Consider the following 22,878-nt stretch of genomic DNA (forward strand, 5'->3'; position numbering starts at 1 on the left):
GCAGAAAGAGGGAGAAAAAGGATGGGCATTAGCAGTACTTCCACAGCTTCTGAAAGAGGTTAACATTTTAATGATCTATATCTGAGTATTAAATATTACAACAGTAATTAATAACCCTGGAGTGAGCTGCTAATGCCCATTATTAGGAAATAAGCCATAAATGATGTGTTATATTCAAAGTTGTGATACATTCATGATGGTTGTACTGGCATGAGAATATAATTATTTTCTTTGGCAGCCAATACTAACCATTTATCACTCCATCAATAATCAACTTGACAAATGTAGAGAGACAAAGAGTTATTATTTCAGGGGGGTGATCAGACATTAGAACTGGAAAGAGTTATAGATGTCACCGCTCTTATTAAATACAGAGGCGAGGAAATTACAAAAGCCAAGGTACATGATGAGATGGAAGGCAAAATGAGTTTGTAATTGCACAAGAAAAGAAAGAGTGTAAATGAGAATTGGAGAACTATCATTAAAAACAACCATGTGAAAAAGGGGCTCCATTTTACCAGAGCGGCGAGGAGAGAAGGAGTGGTGAAGCGAATGCTGCTGGGAAGGGTGAGTTTTCCCGCATTAAAAGGGACTTACCTCGGGAGTCGAGCCTCCATTTGTCATATATTTGTGTGGTTGCCTTACCCGAAACACTACTCGGGTAGTGTCTCCCACCCATCCTCCTGCTCTAACCAAAAAAAAACTCCCAACAGGGACTAAATCTGCGGGAAGTGCACCTAACTCCAGCTCCTTGAAAACCGCGTTAGGGAACTGGAGCTGGATGAAATTTAGATCATTTGGGAGGCAGAGCGAGCTATTGAGAGGAGTTACAGGGAGGTAGTCACTCCTAAGGTATAAGAAAAAGGCAGATGGGTTACAGTCAGGGTTCCGGAAAGGGAACCGGCAGGCACTGCAGGGATCCCCTGTGGCCATTCCCCTCAACAATAAATATACCGTTTTGGATACTGTTGGGCGGGGATAGAGCAGGGACAGAAATGGTTGTTGCAGTTCCAGGATTTAGATGTTTCAGTAAGAACAGAGAAGATGGTAAAAGAGGAGGGTGTGTGACATTTTTGGTCAAGGACAGTATTACAGTTACAGAAAGGATGTTTGGGGACTCGTCAACTGAGGTAGTATGGGCTGAGGTTAGAAACAGGAAAGGAGAGGTCACCCTGTTGGGAGTTTTCTATAGGCCTCAGAATAGTTCCAGAGATGTAGAGGAAAGGATAGCAAAGCTGATTCGCGATAAGAATGAGAGAGACAGTGTAGTTGTCATGGGGGACTTCAACTTTCCAAATATTGACTGGGAATACTATAGTACGAGTACTATAGATGGGTCAGTTTTTGTCCAGTGTGTGCAGGAGGGCTTCCTGACACAGTATGTAGACAGGCCAACAAGGGGGGAAGCCACATTAGATTTGGTACTGGGTAATGAGCCCCGCCAGGTGTTAGACTTGGAAGTAGGTGAGCACTTTGGTGGTAGCGATTACAATTCTGTTATTTTATTTTAGTGATACTTTAGTGTATTCTACTTGGCAAGAGTTACAGCTGGGGGAAAGGCAATTACGTTGTGATTAGGCAAGATTTAGGAAGCATAGGATGGGGAAGGAAACTGCAGGGATGGGCACATTAGAAATGTGGATTCAAGGAAAAGCTCCTGTGTCCCCTAGATAAGTATGTACCTGTCAGGCAGGGAGGAAGCTGTAGAGCGCAGGAGCCGTGGTTTACGAAGGAAGTGGAATCTCTGGTCAAGAGGAAGAAGGAGGCTTATGTTAGGATGAGATGTGAAAACTCAGTTAGGGGACTTGAGCGTTACAAGGTAGCCAGGAAAGACCTAAAGAGAGAGCTCAGAAGAGCCAGGAGTAGACATGAGAAGTTGTTGGCGGATAGGATCAGGGTAAACCGGGTATTTAAGGAATAAAAGAATGACGAGAGTAAGATTAGGGCCAATCAAAGATAGTCGTGGGAAGTTGTGTGTGGAGTCAGAGGAGATAGGGGAAGCAATAAATGAATATTTTTCGACAGTATTCATACTAGAAAACGACAATGTTGTCGAGGAGAATACGGAGATACAGGCTACTAGACTAGGTGTGATTGAGGTTCACAAGGAAGAGGTATTAGAAATCCTGCAGAGTGTGAAAATAGATAAGTCCCCTGGGCCAGATGGGATTTATCCTAGGATCCCAGAGGAAGCCAAGGAGGAGATTGCCGAGCCTTTGGCATTGATCTTTAAATCGTCATTGTCTACAGGAATAGTGCCAGAAGACTGGAGGATAGCAAATGTGGTTCCCCTGTTCAAGAAGGGGAGTAGAGACAACCCAGGTAATTATCGACCAGTGAGACTTACTTCAGTTGTTGGTAAAGTGTTGGAAAAGGTTATAAGAGATAGGATTTATAATCATATAGAAAAGAATAATTTGATTGGGATAGTCAGCACGGTTTTGTGAACGGTAGATCGTGCCTCACAAACCTTATTGAGTTCTTTGAGAAGGTGACCAAACAGGTAAATGAGAGTAAACCGGCTGATGTGGTGTATATGGATTTCAGCAAGGCATTTGTTAAGGTTCCCACAGTAGGCTATTGTACAAAATGCGGAGGAATGGGATTGTGGGAGATATAGCAGTTTGGATCAGTAATTGGCTTGCTGAAAGAAGACAGAGGGTGGTGGTTGATGGGAAATGTTCATCCTGGAGTCCAGTTACCAGTGGTGTACCGCAAGGGCCAGTGTTGGGTCCACTGCTGTTGGTCATTTTTATAAACGACCTGGATGAGGGCGTAGAAGGGTGGGTTAGTAAATTTGCAGACGACACTAAGGTCGGTGGAGTTGTGGTTAGTGATGAAGGATGTTGTAGGTTACAGAGAGACATAGATAAACTGCAGAGCTGGGCTGAGAGGTGGCAAATGGAGTTTAATGCGGACAAGTGTGAGGTGATTCACTTTGGTCGGAGTAACCGGAATGCAAAGTACTGGGCTAATAGTGTAGATGAGCAGAGAGATCTCGGTGTCCAGATACACAGATCCTTGCAAGTTGCCACCCAGGTTGACAGGGTTGTTAAGAAGGCATACAGTGTTTTAGCTTTTATTAATAGAGGGATCGAGTTCCAGAACCATGAGGTTGTGCTACAGCTGTACAAAATTCAAGTGCGACCGCATTTGGAGTATTGTGTACAGTTCTGGTCACCGCATTATAAGAAGGATGTGGAAGCTTTGGAAAGGGTGCAGAGGAGATTTACTAGGATGTTGCCTGGTATGGAGGGAATGTCTTACGAGGAAAGGCTGAGGGACTTGAGGCTATTTTCGTTAGAGAGAAGAAGGTTGAGAGGTGACTTAATAGAGACATATAAGATAATCAGAGGGTTAGATAGGGTAGACAGGGAGAGCCTTTTTCCAAGCATGGTGACGGTGAGCACGAGGGGGCATAGCATTAAATTAAGGGTGATAGATATAGGACAAATGTCAGAGGTAGTTTCTTTACTCAGAGAGTAGTAAGGGTATGGAATGCTTTGCCTGCAATGGTAGTAGATTCGCCAACTTTAAGTAAATTTAAGTCGACATTGAACAAACATATGGACGTACATGGAATAATGTAGGTTAGATGGGCTTCAGATTGGTATGACAGGTCGGCGCAACATCGAGGGCCGAAGGGCCTGTACTGCGATGTAATGTTCTTTGAGATCATGATCTGAAATTGTTGAACGCAATGTTGAGTCCAGATGGCTGTAATCAAGAAATAAGACCTTATATTGAGCTCCATTTGAACTTTGTCAGAGGCAGAGATCAAAGTACAAAAAACATGGACAGCTTAAGTGGTCAAGCAAAAAAATAGTAGGGGTAATTTACTTGGGTTAAGTGTGAGGTTGTCCACTTCAGTGGGAAGAATAGATCGCAAGAATATTAGTTAAATGGAGAGATTCTCCAGAAGAGAGAGTAGAGAATGCTCTGGATATCATTGTATGTGAATCACAAAAGTTAGCACACAGGTACAGCAAATGATTAGGAAGACGGGTCAACTATTGGTTACTGTAAGGCAAAGAATATACGAACACAAATGTTTCTACAACTGCACAGGACTTACTGAGATGATACGCAGAGTATAGTTGCGTGCAGTTTTGGTTGTCTTCCTCATTTTTATCTTTACTTAATAGGAGATATACTTGTATTGAAAGTATTGCTGCACGTATACAAGGCATTGGTGAGACTGCACTTGGAGTATTGTGCACAGTTTGGATCCCCTTCCTTGAGGAAAGTGGCATTAGAGGTAATTCACTATTTGATCCCAGAGATGAGGGGTTTGTTGTATGAAGAGAGATTGAACAGTTTAGGCTTATACTCTCTGGAATTTAGAAAATTGAGGAGAAATTAAATGGAGGTATTCAAGATGATAAAAGGTGTGGATAAAATAGACAGGGAGCAGATGCTTCCTCTTGTGGGACATTCTTGGATGAGAAGTCATAGTCTTAGGATAAGGGATTCCAAATTTAAAATAAAGTTAAAAAGAAACTACTTCTCCCAAGGGTTGTGAATTTGTGGAATTTGCTACTCGAAATGCAGTGGATGCTGGGACAGTGAGTAAATTTAAGGAGGAGCTAGACAGACTTTTAATTGGCAATGGGTTGAAGGGGTATGGGAGAAGGCAGGAAAATGGGGTGAGGAACATATCAGCCACGATTGAATGGTGGAGCAGACTCGATAGGCTGAATGGCCTAATTCTGCTCTTGTATCTTACGAACTTATGAAAACATTTCCCAGAAGATTCATGAAGCTGATTCCTGGGATGAAGGGGGTGATTATGAGGAAGAATTGAGGAGGTTGGGCCTATTATTTAGAAACATAGGAGTCTGAGGGGATTTAACTGGACGGATACTGAAAGGAAGCTTTATCGCGTGGGGCTGTCTAAAACGAGGACAGTTTTGAAATAAGCGGAGCCCCATTAAAATTTGGGAGGACGGGGAATTTCTTCTGAGGTTGGTCAGACTTTAGAATATTCTTCTAGATAAAGCACTGGAAAATTGGTGATAGAATAAAGTCAAAGATGAGTTAGACAGGTTTTAACATCTAAAAAAAGTGGAGAAACTCAGCAGCTACGCAACTTGTAACTTTTATTTTCAGTGCACAGACCTTTGAGGTCCATGCAAGCAGCGACTCCTGCATGCAGAAGTCAATGCATTCGCATGCTGATCAAGATGCACAGGACCTCTGAGCTACACAGCTTAGAGGGACCATTGCTTAGCAGGTCAAGCAACATCACTGATGCAAGAAAGTTAATATTGTGTATCCAATATGACACTGCTTTAAGATGTTTCCAAAGAAGCATCATTGGACTTGAAATGTCAACTCTTTTGTGAGTCCTGTGGAGTTTCTCCGACATGATCTAACTTTATTTCAGATCTCCAGCATCTACAGTACTCTTTTTATTGGACAAATTTTTGATTGACAAAAGAAGTCAATTGGGTGGGGAGAAGAACAGATAGGAAAGTGAAGTTAAAGCCACAGTCAGTCAGTCAGTCACACTTGTATCGAATGGTAGAGCAAGTTCAAGGAGCTGAATAGCCTGATCCTGCCCTTATTTCTTATGTACAGATGACTACGAAGAACAGTCCTTACATTTTTCCCATCTCACTATCTTCAAAAGAGCTTTATTGATTTCCATGTTCAGTCCTACTACATAAAACTGACCCTAAGGAAGGAACATGTCCATACTCCTAATTACCAAAATGAGTGTTAAGGAATCTGTTTTCACCATGGTTTAAAATTAAAGTGTTGCTATACAATTAACCCTATAAATTAGAGTATAAAATTTATGCTGACACCTAGAATCTGGCAGGGTTCATTTTGAAAAATGCCATTTAACAACTTTTCCTTAAACAACCTGAATTAAAGTGTTCTTTTACAAACAGATATAGTAAGTTAATGGATAAAAGTAACACTTTCCATCCTGATCTTTTCCTTCTACAGAATTCATCTTAAAGGCTACAGTGGGACAGCTGGCAGGATAAGCAGCCTCAGCCATCTTGGGAATTATTTTAGCACAAAAGATTCAGACAATGACAAATGCCTTTGCAAATGTGCACAAATGGCATCAGGAGGTAAGACAGAAAATGACACGTTTTAAAGAGACATGCATTTATCCTTGGAAAACACACAAGATTGTTAAAGTATGTGGGCAGAAGCATAAACCACTAATTTCTTATGGTTACTTTCTATTTTCTTAAGATTCTGGGTATTTTACCTGACTTTTTAGGATCACATTCCAGAATTCCATCTGCTTATGATTATGCAGATTTATGGTGACTATGGTCAAATTATGTTTTTATTGCATAGGATGCTAGGATTTTTCCAGTGTGCTTTCAGTGTTTTGGGGTCTGAATTCCACATTTCTAGTTATTTTCCCATGAAAACCACAATCAGTAACTTTAGCATTGGTGTATCAGTTGCCAAGTGAATTTTGAATGTCAGCGTCCCAAAGCTGTTAGCTAGACTTTGTGCTTGTTCGGTAATTTGAAGTGACAGTCTGAATTAATATTAAGTACTTATGTTTGCAGTTTGGCACACAGGTTTTATAGATTCAGGCATTGGGGAAACTCTACACAAATACAGATTTGCAGCTTGGAGTTTCTGTTGCACTGTTATGCTGTGCCATAAGCAAATAAATATTTGGTGTAGTTTTAGTTATTCATACAATTGACTGCCTTGCACATGAAACATCTCAGATTAAATGAATCCAAACATGCCCAATGAGTCACCTTCATGCACACAGTCCAGCATGTCCCATTGTCAATATCACAATTGCACAAGTGCAACATCTGCCCACAACCTTCTCCAAAGGGTTGAAGGAAAAACACAGGATATTACAGAATTTCAGTTTTGATGAAAGGTAACAACTTGAAACATTATGATGTTTCGCTCTCCATTATGTTGCTAGATCTGATATGTATTGCCAAGCACTATGTTTATTGAAACAATTCTGTTATTTAAAAATATATTCTCCCTTTTGGAGAATTATTAGAAACAAGATTAAAACAAATTTTCTCAAACATAGCTGCAATTTGCCATTCCCCACTGCAGTTAGCTAGCCAAATCTCCGTGTTGTTACATTCGAGTGTCTTTAGTTTAAAAATACGTTGTTTCCCTCATTTACTATATTCTACCCAATTAAACCAAAACTAAAATCTACAACCTCATTCCAAACTTCATGTAAAAGTATTGCAATTGGAGCTAACAGTCCAAACATTGCATTCCAAATAGGAAATTATATATTTTAATAAACAAATTCATATTAGGCCTCCATTTATAGGAATGAAAGGGGCATCTCCATGTGCCATTATTTACTATAAATTGCCATAATCATAATGTGCCAATTCAACTACATTTCCTTCAGAGTAAAGGCGGGGAACGCCTGATTCTATTATTGTTAAATGTCATAGAAACAAAATAGAATTTGTTTGCCATTGTCATGCAAACTTCAAAAGGTTGTTGCAGTCACGAAACATAGATAATGTGTATAGTTCTCTAGTTTTCAAAATCTTTTTGCAAGGAAATATTTTGACATTGGCTTCCATCATTTAGTCAGTTTTCTGTGCATTACTGCACAGTAAAATATAGCAAATTTACAAGTATGTTAAGTTTAATATTATAAGTATGGACAATTAAAATATAAAATATACATAAATTGTACAAACCAGTACCTTGTCACTACCAGTAAAATTGGCCTTATCCAATTTTCCACAGAAACTCCTTCTCTTGAATAGGTTGTGGGCTGTGATTTCAGTGTTGCAGAGTTAATGTATGAGTGGAGATACTAAACCACCACTACCGCAATGTTTCAATATCCTGAGTTCTGTTATCAGTCTGGTATCACCTTTATAGAATGTTAGGCTGAGGTGAAGGTGGAAAACAGAAGCAGAAGTAACATTGGTATCAGATTTGAAGCACTGATGCATTGCACATAGTGCTAGAGACTTTTAAAATTTATTCCTTGGGAATCGATATATGGAAAGAGAATCAGCACTGGGAGAATCGCTTAAGTGCAAATGTACAGTGGGTTCTTAAAGCTGCAACATTAGAAAGATCTAACTTGTTTATCAGCAGGAGTTGTTTATGAGTGGGAGGGAGAATCTGCAACCAGATTCGAAGTAAACTCTCCATTTTCACATAACCTATTTTGTGTGATTTTTTTGCTATCATATTTCTGTCATGCTTCCCCGCTCTCCTGCATGCTCTCTATATCTTGTGACATGGTTTGTAAATACAAAGTATGGAGCTGGGCAGCTGTCCATGACACTACCATGTTGGTATTCATCATATGCAAAGTCAAAAAATGGTGATCATCAATATCAAAATAAGGACAATTACATTTTGTTCCCCATCACATCAACATGGAATTCTTTCCCAAGAGGTCATTTGACCAAATATGCCTGAGCCAACTGTTCAAAAGCACTATCCAAATGATCCCACTACTTCCCCATTCCTTTACAAAATATATTCAATTTCATTTTGAAACTTACCATTCATTTGTTTCCATCCTTTTAACCCAGATAATAAAATCACTTAATTATAAATAGAATGGTTAATTTCACCTCTGGTTCTTCTGCAGATTATTGATACCCCCTACCATGAGAAACAGTTACTCTTTATGCGTTTTGTCTAAATCCTTTGGAATTGTGAACACCTCCATTTAATCTTTGATTAAATTTTCCTAGTTTAAGAAGAACAATGTCAGCATCCATAGTCTCTCCACATAAATGAAGTCCTTTATGGTGTCATTTTACCATGTCAACAATTAATATTAACTTGCATTTATATAGCAACTTTACTGTGGCATTTCATTAGCCACGATGCACCTGGCAACCTCATCTGGGTTGGGTCAGCTTCTATAGTTCATACAAAGGTCTACCTTTTCACCACCTCTGTTAGAAGAATGCTTGTCCCAAAATCTCACCTTGGTAATTTCTTTCAGGCAAACAGTGTGATGATTGAAGGCATCATTTTTGGTCTGTCGTACCTTGCCAACAGTTTAATTACCCTGCCACTGTCTGACAATGAACTAGATTGTTCAGAACCTTAGCATCCTGCTTGATTCTAGGCAGATCTTGTGACCTTGGAGAGTCTCGATCACAAAGATCATCTGAATCCACTATTGGAACATTGCTTGCCTTCAAACTACTTCAGCCAACTGTTGCTGTTAGCCATGCCTGTGTCATTCAAGACTGAACCAATACAATGCTCTACGCGTTATCCAAATCTTATTTCCTAATGTTTTGCACTCAATCCTTATGGATTGACCTAAATTGTAGCATGGTCTCCAAGACAATCCAGCTTAAAATTCTCATCCTCATGCTGAGATTTCTTTATGGCCTTGTCCTTCCCTAACTTGGCAACCTCCTGCAGCTCTACAACAGCTTTAACTGTTTTAACTCCTTACTCTCCATCATTACAACTATACAGTTATCTGTCTTGGCCTCACAAATAAAAATCCCATCTCTCAACATTCTAAAAGCTACATTTGGTTGCTACTTATCTTAATATATTTAATTTGGTTAGTTCATAGAATCATAGAAACCCTATGCAGTGTAGAAGCAGACCATTTGGCCCATTGAGTCCACACCAGCCATCTGTAGAGCACCCCATCCAGACGCACTTCATCCCTGTAACTGCATTTTCCATGGTTAACCCACTTAGCTTGCACATTCTAGGACACTACGGACAATTTAGTATGGCCAATCCACTTACCCTGCACATCTTTGGATTGTGGGAGGACACTGGAGCACCTGGAGGAAACCCAGGCAGACACAAGGAGAATGTACAAACTTCACCCAGACACTTGCCTGAGAGTGGAATCAAACCTGGGTCTCTGGCACTATGCAGCAGCAATGCTAATCGCTGAATCACTGTACTGTCAGTGTTATTGATCTCATTTCTATCTTGCTAAATATGTTGTAAGATAAATGTTTTGTGTAATGCATTTTCTTAACTGTGAAATAGCTGGTTAGTGTATTTTTAGCTGAACCATGGTTGTTTTGCTGTAATCCAATCCCTTGATCTGAATGCATATAGCCAATGATTCAATCTTCAGTAAGAATAGCCAGAAGGAAAAGTATTCAGCTGAGAAGAAGTTCTTGATAATCATTTATAAGATTTAACCTTAATTTGTGATCTCCAAGGTAGTCTTAATCTGTGTGCCACAGACAAGAGTGTGTCTGTTGCAGCTTCTGTAGCCAACTTCCATTTGATGTTTTGCATTGTGTTTTCTTCCCCTTCACAGGATGGTGGTTTGATGCTTGTGGCCCATCTAACCTGAATGGATTATACTACTCAGCGGGTCAGAATACAAATAGATTCAATGGAATCAAATGGTACTACTGGAAAGGGTCAGGATACTCTCTCAAAGCTACAACTATGATGATCAGACCTGCAGATTTCTGATTATAATTCTTGTACATATTTTTGTCAGTTGTATAAAGATATTTCTTTCAGGAAGTCTGTAAAAACATAATTCCTACTATATTTAAAATGTCAACTAATATGTACACCATGCATTAATATTTTACATTGTTTGAAAGTCAAGAAACCAGGTCCCAATGAACAAAGGAAGGCAAACTTGCCTGTGAATGGCCTTGCATATATATTTTATTGTAGTCAATTCCTTTTTATGAAGAAGCATCAAGTAAACAGAGATAAACTAAAATATAAACCGAAATTGAACCCCTGCAAGAGAGGTTGATTCGCTTCTTGGTGACACTACTAAATGTAGTCATGTAGGAAATTAATTACTTTACAGTTCAGATGGTATATTAATGAGTAATGAATACTTGAACATCATGACCACACTTACATTTCAACAGGTTTCTATTATTCTTCAAAGAAAAAAAGATCTCAAATCAACAAAAACTGGAATTATGAAAGATCAAAAATACAATTAAAAGAACCATATTTTTTAAGATTTAAGGTATCTTTTATTTCAAAGTAATTATCTTGCTCAGTGAGCTTTTGTTTGAAATTTGCAAACTTTTCCCCCTCACAGGCCAAAGTATATTGCACCAAATTAATTTCTTTTGAATTTTTTTTTACATTATCCAACAGAAGCATATGTTCCTGATTTGTTCCAGAAACTTTAATTCCACATACAATTTTATATTGTCATCCATTAGAAAAGAAAAATTAATGATGCTGTCCCTTTGCAGTGCAATTTTAACTGGTTAACTGATGTATTTAATAACTTGTTATGCATTACATTCTGAGTTCTTTAATTTGAAAAGAGCAGAGATCAATGAAACACAAGAAATTGTTGTACTTCTAAACAGTGCCAGGTTAGAGACAGATTGAATGGTTAGGATGTGAAGATTTTTAGGTGATATCTGAACTTAATTAAAGAACATTTTTCTGATTAACTTCTTTTATGGGTGTTGAATGAAGAGACTCCCAAATTAGTAAAAATACTTCTGAGTGATTAGGGACTTCAAAATCATAAATGTTCCTATCAGTTTGGGAAGCTGTGAATTTATCATATTGACTTCCATGATTGAACAGTATCCTATGACAAAACCAACTTAGTAGCAAATACTTGTTCTTCAGATATCATTGAAGAAACCTTCCATAATAACTATGGACGATAATTTTGATCATTGCTTTTTGAGTCTTGTCCAGAGAGATAGTTATTTAACTACATGGAAATCAGAGATAATGGGGAGAATCCAGAAAGTTGCCAAGATCAAATCATCCACGTTCTTATGTAATGGTGTAACATGCTTGAGGGACCATATGACCTATTTATGCTCCTAGTTACACTCCTCTTCATTGTTTAATCAAAATAATTCTGGAGTTTAGTTCATCAAATTATTATTTCCTTAAAAATACATATAAACATAAGTACTATGTTGTGTTTTGCTTCAATAAGAGAATATAATTTCTTAAGTAAGATATTCAAAGGAATCTTTCAGGAAAAAACATGCACATGCCTCAGTATGCGAAACATGATACAGTTGGACAACCACCAATGTGTGAAATTTACTGATTCTCAATGCTCATGCAGGGACTGTATAATAAAATTGTAACTGCAAGCAACTAAAGGACCACAGAAACCCATGGGTCAACAGAATTAATTTAAATCTCCAGTAGTTGTGAATGAGATATTTGAAATTTCATGTGCCTCATAAAAATCAGCACTTGTCAAATAGATCTCAGACTGATCAAACCAGAACAAGGGGACCACAATCTTAAAATTAAAGCCAAGCTTTGACAAATGAAAGCAAGACGTAGATCTGCTTGAAGAGAAAAAAAAACACAACATAAGGTTTTTTAAAAACATTTTAAAAGTATAACATGACATTTGTACAATTCGCTTTCTCTGAGCTTCCTATTGCTCTCAACAATACTTCATACAGTTGCTCATACAGTTTGTTCCTCTTAAAAGATGATGACTGAATACTTTGAATTAAAACATTTTATGAGTATGCTGTGTCATTAATTCTGCTTAATTCACATCACATTATTAAATAATGTTTGGTACAATATAAGTCAAGATGAATACAAGAGCAAATAATTTGATTTGGCCATTCAACCCCTCAAGGTTGGTCCGATCATTCAACAAGATCATTGTTGCTCTGCTTCAGGTGTCATCCATTTTCTGCCAACTCATCACAGCTTTCAACTCCCCAATATTTCAAGAATTTGTCTCCATCTCTTCAAATGCTTCTTGATTTAGCCTCCACAACTTCTGGGTAAATAATTCCAGAAATTCACACCCCTCTGGGGGAAAAAAATAACTTCTTTGCATCTCAATTTCAATTAGTGCTCTCTTATTCTGAAACAATGGTTCCTCGAACTATCCCACTGTAGATTCCTCATGCCTTCACCAAAACATGCTCTTCCACCTATTTTTGTATCAGTAGCCAATTTGTATATGTTACACACTGCTCCGTTCTCCATGTAAATAACGTAGGCAGTAAATAATTGAGGTCTTAAGGACTGATCCTTCTGGCTCTGAGTTAACTCCTACCAATCTGAAAAGTACCCATTTCTCCTGATTCTGTCTTCTGTGTGTTAACCAAACTCAAATCCATGCGATACATTATTCTCAATACTGTGAGCTCCTACCTTTTGCAAACATATATATGGCATCTTATCAAATACCATCTGGAAATCCAAATCCACCTATTCCCCTTTATCAATTCTGCTCATTATATCTTGGAAAAACTCTCGTAAATTTATCAGAGATGGTTTTCCTTTCACAAAATCAAGTTGACACTGACCGCATTAAGCTTTTCTAAATGGCTTGCCTTTTCTTCTGTAATTATTGACTCTAACATTTTCCCAATGATCGATGTTAGGCTAACTGGTTTATAGTTTTGGGTACTGTCTTCTTCCCTTCTTGGGAGGGGTGCCTCATGAGTGGTTTTCCAGTCTGCTCAAACCCATCCAGAATCCAATGAGTTCTGGAATATTTTGACCAATACCCTCACTATGTCTTAAGCCACTTCTTTTAAACTCTTGAGTACAGACCTGGTTACCTGTCTGTCTTCAGTCCCATTAATTTGTCAAATAATTTGTCCGTTGTGATAGAGACTGCTGGTAGATGATCAGTCTACCCAGATACAACCAAAATTTGGATGATAAGCTTAGTTGGTTAAAGTGCCTGTTAGTAAACAGGAGTCCCTGGTCAAATCATAGTGGTGCCAATACCTAACTTTAAATCACCTAACTTTAATCTAACCAGAGATCTGTTAATGTCTAATGAGGCAGAATCTTTCAAAGGACACCTGAGGATTTAAGGGCCCTCTTGTGGTGTAGAGGGAAAGTCTCTACACCTGGACCAGGAGGCCTGTGTTTAAGGCCCCACCTGCAGCAGAGGTGTGTTATCATATCTCTGAACACGTTGATTAGAAAAATAGATTACATTAAGAAAAATAACTTGTAATTGTCCTGCTGAACATTTAACCCCGAAGAAAATTAACTTTTACAAACACAGTATTAAGAACCAATAAAGCAGATAATACCCGAATCACATTCAATCAGACTTTTCCTAATGTACAGAATTTTTGGCAGTTACATGAGAAAACCATGAAGAAATCTTATCACACTGGGTTCATTGAACAATTTTGATCTTTTTGCATATAGGAACATTAATATATCAGATGGAATTGCCATCGGTGCTAGATCACTACTTTTCGTCATTTATATAAATGATTTGGATGTGAGCATCACAGGTACAGTTAGTAAGTTTGCAGATGACACCAAAATTGGATAGCGAAGGAGGTTACCTCAGATTACAACAGGATCTTGACCAAATGGGCCAATGGGCTGAGAAGTGGCAGATGGAGTTTAATTCAGATAAATGCGAGGTGCTGCATTTTGAGAAAGCAAATCTTAGCAGGACTTATACATGTAATGGTAAGGTCCTAGGGAGTGTTGCTGAACAAAGAGACCTTGGAGTGCAGGTTCATAGCTCCTTGAAAGTGGAGTTGCAGGTAGATAGGATAGTAAAGGAGGCGTTTGGTATGCTTTCCTTTATCGGTCAGAGTATTGAGTACAGGAGTTGGGAGGTCATGTTGCGGTTGTACAGGACATTGGTTAGGTCACTGTAGGAATATTGCATGTAATTCTGGTCTCCTTCCTATCGGAAAAATATTGTGAAACTTGAAAGGGTTCAGAAAAGATTTACAAGGATGTTGCCAGGGTTGGAGGTTTTGAGCTATTGGGAGAGGCTGAACAGGCTGGGGCTGTTTTCCCTGGAGCGTCGGAGGCTGAGGGGTGACCTTATAGAGGTTTACAAAATTATGAGGGGCATGGATAGGATAAATAGACAAAGTATGTTCCCTGGAGTGGGGGAGTCCAGAACCAGAGGGCATTGGTTTAGGGTGAGAGGGGAAAGATATAAAAGAGACCTTAGGGGCAAGTTTTTCACGCAGAGGGTGGTTCATGTATGGAATGAGCTGCCAGGTGAAGTGGTGGTGGATGGTACAATTGCAACATTTAAAAGGCATTTGGATGGGTATATGAATAGGAGGGGTTTGGGGGGATATGGGCCGGGTGCTGGCAGGTGGGACTAGATTGGGTTAGGATATCTGGTTGGCATGGACAGGTTGGACTGAAGCTGTACATCTCTATGACTCTGATGCAACTCCATAAGCGGAAAGGCAGATACGAAAATAAATAATCTTATGGCTCAGCAGTATCACTTTTGCAATGACAAAAACTAACCAGCAAAACACTTAGTCAGAGTAGAACAGTGTGGAAAGTCATTTGTTACACAGTTAATATTTGAGTTGAACGTAAAAAATACATCATGTAAGAAGGTAGTAACAGAGATTGTGGCATATTGTTCCACTCCTTTTTATGGCCTCAAAGATCACTTTTTTGAATATACTTGGGATATAAGTCAACTTACTTTTCAGCCAGGACTTGTTATACACTCATTAATTTGAAATATGCGTTTGGAGCTATTTTTCTCAAGGCTCAAAAGGCTAAATTGCATGCCAATGTCTACAGCAATCTTAACTCATAGCCCTTTTTAGTTCGCAATAGTGGGGATAATAGATGATTTCATTTTAATATATGGAAATCAAAAATAACCAGCACAGTCCTCCTTATTTTTGAAAGTAATTACTCACATAAAACAACATGATATGCATTTTCATTAGGAACCACTTTAAACAAACCCTGCATCTTAACAGGTCAGGCAGCAACTGAGGAGCAGGAGAATTGACTTTTTGGGCAAGAGCCCTTCATGAGGAGCCCTGTTCCTCGGATGCTGCCTGACCTGCTGTGCTTTTCCAGCACCCACTGTCAACTCTGATCCCCAGCATCTGCAGTTCTCATTTTCTCCTATCTCTTAACAACCAATTCATATTTCCCTTATTCCACTGTATGAAAGAGACTACACTAATTTCTGCCTCAGTGCTCAGATATAATTCAGACCATGTAAGCTAACAAAATCATGCTAGCTAATGAGGAAATGAGGGAGATTTATAAGATTGAGCCAAATTAAAAACTATATGAATCTTTCTCAATCAGCAGGAAACGTGGCAATTCTTGTGCTTCTGGATTATTCTTTCGATTCAACACCAACTTCACAATTTGATTGTATAATCTAGGTTGAAACTCCCGTAGAATACCAAGGGAGCGCTGCATTATCAGAGCTCTATGATCTAGTAAGCTGTTAAGTCAAATGGAAATGCCGGTGACCTGCTTAACATGCGTTCTTCAAACAAAATTACTAAATGAACAAATTAACTAGTTATCCATCTAATTTACTGTTTGAGCAGTCTTGTTATATGCAAGTCAGCTGTTGGATTCGCCTATAAAGAAACAGCAGTGATAATTCTTCAAATGTAAAATTATTGCATCTACAGCATTTTGGGATATCCTGGAGAATTGAAGTACATTATATAAATACAATTTCTTTAATCATGTGTTTTTTTTTCTTTCCAAGGAATTTCTGCTTCTTTTAGCTCCTTTCATAATCTCACGGCATCTCAAAATTTCTTACACTGAAGGATATTTGACATATAGTCATTTATCATGTAGGGAACACAGCAGCAATGTCACACAAATGATAATGATATAATACTTTGTAGTGACAGCGATTAAAGAATAACTACACTACTGAAAGCTTCCCTGTTCCTCTTCAAAAAAGCCCAGTGGGAACTTTTCCATCCAAGTGCACCTCTTACAAAGTAATACTTCCTTCATAAATAAAGTAATACTACACTACCAGCTCTGAATTTATGTTCCCTTTTGTTGCAAGAAAGTGGAATGTTTTCTTCATGATGAAAGATGAGGAATTGTGAAGGCAAAAAGAGGTATGGTGTTCAGGTACACAATTCTATAAACAGTAGCTCATAGGCACAAACAACAATTAATACAACCTTTATCTTAAAATATCTGGAATATAAAGAGGGAAAAAGTCATGCCTTAGATGTACAGAACTTTGGTCATGCCCATCTAGAACGGTGTGTTCCGTTTTAGGGTACTGAACCTCAGGACAAATATATTAACCTGGAATGGAGGACAATGCATTGGTATAATTCCATTGAATTATACCAATAGATTAAAGTGCTAAAGTATGCAGATAGTCTGTCTAAACTTGGAGGGTGTATTTTTGAATTTTGAATTACTGGCAAATGGAGTTGCTGTGTGATTCAATGATTAACTTGTAAGTTTATTTTCTGCAATGGCGACTTTTTTTTTTAAACACAGCATTTGAGAGAGACTTCCTGGTGAATAATGGGGTTTATTTACATTGGGAGTTTTTCTCTGCTGCGAATAAAATAAATGATTGTGCATTAGGTTCAGCTGATAAGGTCAGGGATTGGTTTTTTTTAAATAGGAAAAACACTCATAGCTTGGGGAAAAGCTTTTTGAGTTTCAGTTTGGAATACATTTTCAGAAGTGTTTGGCTAAAGCTGGATGCATAAAACAGTTACTCTTGAGTAATTAAGCTAGTTTAGGAGTGTTAAGAAAGCATTTACCTCCGGGTAAGGAGTTTAGCTTAAAGGTTTGAGACCAGAAGTGCTTCGTAAACATTTGGGTTATTTGAAGCTAAAAGTTTAAGCTCAGTTATATGAAGGCCTTTGAAAGAGAATATCAAATTCTCACAACTAGGGATTGAAGCGAAGTTAAATCCAATGTGTGATACAGAAGGGCATTCTCTCTGGTGTGATGCTGTTGGGATTAATAAGATTTTATTTTTGTCATTTGTTTTGAAATATTTAAACATGTGTTATATGTAAATAATTTGATGTATTCTATTTTATTTTCATTTCTTTTGCATAATAAACTTGTTTTATTTTTGAACCTGAATCCGCAGCACTGCGTTTACATTTTAGTGGAAGATCACCTTGTTGAAAACAAAACAAAATACGATCCATAAAGCCAGATTTCAGTCTGGGATCTCACTTGCCCAGTTTTAACATCAGCTGGGATCATAACAACACTGTACAGTGAGCTTTATAAGCATGGGTTGGGGGGAGGGGTGCAGTTAGTAATTTGCTTGTCATGTACAGGAGAAGGAAATGCAATTTGATACAACTTGCTAGACTTTGAAATGTATGGCTTATGCAGTGAGCAATATACTGGCACTGAAATTCATATACCACATTCCTCACTTAAGACAGAGGAAGAGCTTCTTTTTGACTTGACAGAATTCAGGTTTGTTGTGTACACACCATCACATGAACAAAAGCAATATGAAACAGCTAGCTCCTTCTACTGCTTCAACATTTGAGATAAATCATCTTTCCAGCATAATAAGGTAGACATTTTTCAGACCTTGAAAAGTAGCAGCTCTCGGCCTGTTTGTGAGTTAGTGTGATACATCGTGAGGAATGATCCCCTCAGGGTAAGCATTACCTGTAGGATTTCTCTGATGCACCTTATTTCAGCATCATGTTTGCATGGTGAACAAATAGATTGGGCCCTAATTACAAGACTGCCGATAAAGCCAATCTTACAGCATGTGAAACTGTAGGAATCTCAACATGTATACTGACCAGTGAAGGTAGGTTTATAGCAGACAGCAAGAGACACCCACTGACTGATTTCTCAAGTAGGACATCGAGGAAAGGCTTGACTTCATGACTGCTGTATTTCAATGATGATTTTGAGTGCAGCAATGGGTGAGTTGGACCAAAGAGTGTTTCCATGCTGTATGATTCTCTGACTCTATGTAAGGGAATCCTTACATTTGCTATATTTGGACTTGAGGCGACATATATCATCTACGTATCAGAAATATACAAGGGGTAGGTGTCATTATATCCTACTAAAGTCTGGAAGACACAAGATTGAATTCTTGGTCAAATAGTTGAGAGATGGATAGTTTAAAACAAAACACATTGCTCCACTCAAATCTTATCACCTCAAGAATGGAAACTTGCAGGGAATCGATCATCAGATGTGAAGGGTAAAGTTACTATAATCCTACTCGACCATTGGGTTGCTGTCTCATTGGAGCGGGCCAACTGGTGGTGGTTTAAACTGAGTCACCATGCTTTGGGGAAAGGGGGAAACTTGAGAAGAGGTGATGTGGGAATTGAACTGATAATGTTGGCATCACTCTGCATCACAAATCAGCTGTCCAACCAACTAAGCTAAGCTAACAGATCCCCTCCAGACTCATTATTGTTATACAAACAGCCGATGCTAGAAATGCTCAGCAGGTCTGGCAGTATCTCTGGGAAGAGAAACAGTCAATTTTTGAGGTTTTTTTTAAAAGTCAGAACTGGGAAAAGTTGGGCATGTATTATGTTTTTGGCAAATGAAAAAGTGGAAGGTGAGAAGAACAAGGAGCAGACATGAAATGGCAAAAGGTTTCACGGTGCATTGCCAAAAGGGATGGCAATATGACAAGGAAAAAATGATGCGTTCATAGAGGTGGTGTGAAGAATAGGTCTTGAATAGTTGTTGACTGAGAGCAAAAGAAATAAGACAGAAATAATAGAGATTGGGTCAATGGGCTGAGAAGTGGCAGATGGTGTTTATTTTAGATAAGTGCAAGGTGTTGCATTTTGGGAAAGCAAATCTTAACAGGACTTATACACTTAAATGGTAGGGTCCTAAGGAATGTTGCTGAACAAAGAGACCTTGGAGTGCAGGTTCATAACTCCTTGAAAGTGGAGTCCATAGGAGATAGATAGGATAGTGAAGGCGGCATTTGGTATGCTTTCCTTTATTGGTCAGAGTATTGAGTACAGGAGTTGGGAGGTCATGTTGCGGCTGTACAGGACATTGGTTAGGCCACTACTGGAATATTGCATGCAATTCTGGTCTCCTTCCTGTCGGAAAGATGTTGTGAAACTTGAAAGGGTTCAGAAAAGATTTACAAGGATGTTGCCAGGGTTGGAGGATTTGAGCTATAGGGAGAGGTCATACAGGCTAGGGCTGTTTTCCCTGGAGTATCGCAGGCTGACGAGTGACCTCTATAAAGGATTATAAAACCATGAGGGGCATGGATAGGGTAAATAGACAAGGTATTTTCTCTGGGGTGGAGGAGTCTAGAACCAGAGGGCATAGATTTAGCCTGAGGGGAGAAAGATATAAAAAAGACCTCGGGCAACTTTTTCACGCAGAGGTTGATGTGTGTATGTGGAGTGGGCTGCCAGAGGAAATGCTGGAGGTTAATACAAATGCAACATTTTAAAAGCACCTGCATGGGTATATGAATAGGAAGGGTTTGGAGGGTTATGGGCCAGGTGCTGGCAGGTGGAAACAGTTGGTGTTGGGATATCTGGTTAGCATGGACGAGTTGGACCGAAGGGTCTGTTTCCATGCTGTACATCTCTATGACTCTATGACCAAAAACCAGCAACAATGAGGAAATAAATGGGAACTGAAGTTACAATTGTTGAACTTAATGTTGAATCCAGAAAACTTTAATGTGCCTATTTACAAAATAATATTACTGTTCCATAAATATCACTGGAACATTGTTTTGCCGTTTGGTGATTTGCAGCAGAATTCTGGTAGCTTTCATTTTGGCACAAAACAGTAGTACTTTTGTCAAAGATTAAATGGCCCATCATCTGAAGCACCTATTTCTTTTATGTACAGTTAAACAATCAGTATGACTAAGTGTTTTGATCTGTATGGTCCTCAAGAGCTGAATGGAACATAGAACATAACAATACAGCACAGAACAGGCCCTTTGGCCCTCGATGTTGCGCTGACGTGTGAACTATTCTAAGCTCGTCCCCCTACACGATCCCAAAATCATCCATGTGCCTATCCAAGGATTGTTTAAATCTCCCTAAAGTGGCTGAGTTAACTACATTGGCAGGTAGGGCATTCCACACCCTTACCACTCTTGGAGTGAAGACATCTGTCCCTGCCCCTGACATCTGTCTTAAATCAATCACCCCTCAATTTGTAGTTATGCCCCTACGTATAAGCTGACGTCATCATCCTAGGAAAAAGACTTTCACTGTCTACCCTCTGATCATCTTGTATGTCTCAATCTAAACCCCTCTTAGCCTTCTTCTCTCCAATGAGAACAGACCCAAGTCTCACCCAAGTCTTTCCTCATAAGACCTTCCCTCAAGACCAGGCAACATCCTGGTAAATCTCCTCTGCACCTTTTCCAATGCTGCCACATCCTTCCTGTAATGGGGGCAACCAGAACCGTACACAATATTTCAAGTGTGGTCACACCAGCGTTTTGTATAGTTGCAGTATGACATTGCGGCTCTGGAACCCAATCCCTCTACCAATAAACCTAGCACACCATATGCCTCCTTAACAGCACTATCAATCTGGGTGACAACTTTCAGGGATGTATGTATATAGACTCCAAGATCCCTCTGCACATCCACACTTCCAAGAATCTTTCCATTGACTCAGTACTCTGCCTTCCTATTATTCTTCCCAAAGTGAATCACTTCACATTTAGCTGCATTCAACTCCATTTGCCACCTCTCAGCCCGATTCTGCAGTCTATCCAAGTCCCCCTGCAATATTCTTCCACACTGTCCACTAGTCCACCGACTTTAATGTCATCTGAAAACTTACTAACCCATCCAGCTATGCCTGCGTCTAAGTCATTTATAAAAATGACAAACAACAATGGTCCCAAAACAGATCCTTGCGGCACACTACTAGTAACCGGACTCCAGGCTGAACATTTTCCATCAACCACTACTCGCTGCCTTCTTTCAGAAAGCCAGTTTCTAATCCAAACTGCTAAATCACCCTCAATCCCATGCCTCTGCATTTTTTCCAACATCCTACCATGTGGAACCTTATCAAAGGCTTTACTGAAGTCCATGTACACGACGTCAACTGTCCTACCCTCATCTACATGCTTGGTCACAAACATGAGGTTTGTGAGACATGACCTGCCCTTGACGAAACCATGTTGATTAGCTGAAATCAAATTGTTGCTTGCTAGATGATTATAAATCCTCTCTCACATAATTCTTTCCAAAACCTTTCCTACAACAGAAGGAAGGCTCACTGGTTTACAGTAACCTGGGTCATCTCTACTGCCTTTTTGAACAAGGGCACAACATTTGCAATTGTCCAGTCCTGCGATACTAAACCTGTAGACAATGATGACTCAAATATCAAAGCCAAAGGCTCCGCTATCTCCTCCCTAGCTTCCCAGAGAATCCTCAGATAAATCTCATTCGGCCTAGGGGACTTGTCTACTTCCACTCCTTCTAGAATTGATAATACCTCTTCGTAACTAACCTCGATCCTTTCTAGTCTAATATCTCATTCCTCTCCTCTACAATATTCTCCTTTTCCCAAGTGAAAACTGATGAGAAATGTTCGTTTAGCACTTCTCCAATCTCCACAGAGTCCACACTCAACTTCCCACTTCTGCCTTTAACTAGCCCTATTCCTACCCTCGTCATCCTTTTATTCCTCACATACCAATAGAAAGTTTTAGGGTTCTCTTTTATTCCACCTGCTAAAAGCTGCTCATGTCATAGAATCATAGAGGTGTGCAGCATGGAAACAGACCCTTCGGTCCAACCCGTCCATGCCGACCAGATATCCCAACCCAATCTAGTCCCACCTGCTGGCACTCGGCCCATATCCCTCCAAACCCTTCCTATTCATATACCCATCAAATGCCTCTTAAATGTTGCAATTGTACCAGTCTCCACCACATCCTCTGGCAGCTCATTCCATATACATACCACAAACTGTGTGAAAACGTTGCCTCTTAGGTCCTCTCTTTGCTCTTCTTAACTCTCTCTTTAAATCCTTCCCAGCTAATCTGTGACTCTCCATCGTCTCATCTGAACCATCTTGTCTCATCAACACATAAGCCTCCTACTTCCATTTAACAAGGGGTGCCACTTCTATAGTAAAGCACGGTTCCCTTACCTTATCACTTCCTCCTTGCCTGACAGGGACATACTGATCAAGGACACACAATAT

General features: G+C 39.3%; 2 protein-coding genes across 5 annotated transcripts in view; one reads left to right on the forward strand and one right to left on the reverse strand.

Moving 5' to 3' along the window:
• Positions 1–11,805, forward strand: part of LOC122541993 (angiopoietin-2-like) — an 85,781-nt gene extending 73,976 nt beyond the window's left edge. For both annotated transcript variants that reach the window (XM_043679289.1, XM_043679296.1), the window contains exons 8-9: positions 5,956–6,086; positions 10,262–11,805. In XM_043679289.1, the coding sequence (XP_043535224.1) occupies positions 5,956–6,086; positions 10,262–10,422 (292 nt within the window). In that variant the 3' untranslated portion in view covers positions 10,423–11,805. The remainder of the gene's footprint in view (positions 1–5,955; positions 6,087–10,261) is intronic.
• Positions 1–22,878, reverse strand: part of mcph1 (microcephalin 1) — a 323,112-nt gene that overhangs the window by 156,280 nt on the left and 143,954 nt on the right. The window contains exon 14 of one of the 3 annotated variants that reach the window (XM_043679280.1): positions 11,971–12,744. The exons of the other annotated variants lie outside the window; for them this stretch is intronic. Within the exon in view, the coding sequence (XP_043535215.1) occupies positions 12,697–12,744 (48 nt within the window). The 3' untranslated portion in view covers positions 11,971–12,696. Of the gene's footprint in view, positions 1–11,970; positions 12,745–22,878 lie in introns of those variants that run through there. 3 annotated transcript variants of the gene reach the window in all.

This window comes from Chiloscyllium plagiosum, chromosome 3 (assembly GCF_004010195.1).
Source record: "Chiloscyllium plagiosum isolate BGI_BamShark_2017 chromosome 3, ASM401019v2, whole genome shotgun sequence".
NCBI lineage: Eukaryota > Metazoa > Chordata > Chondrichthyes > Orectolobiformes > Hemiscylliidae > Chiloscyllium > Chiloscyllium plagiosum.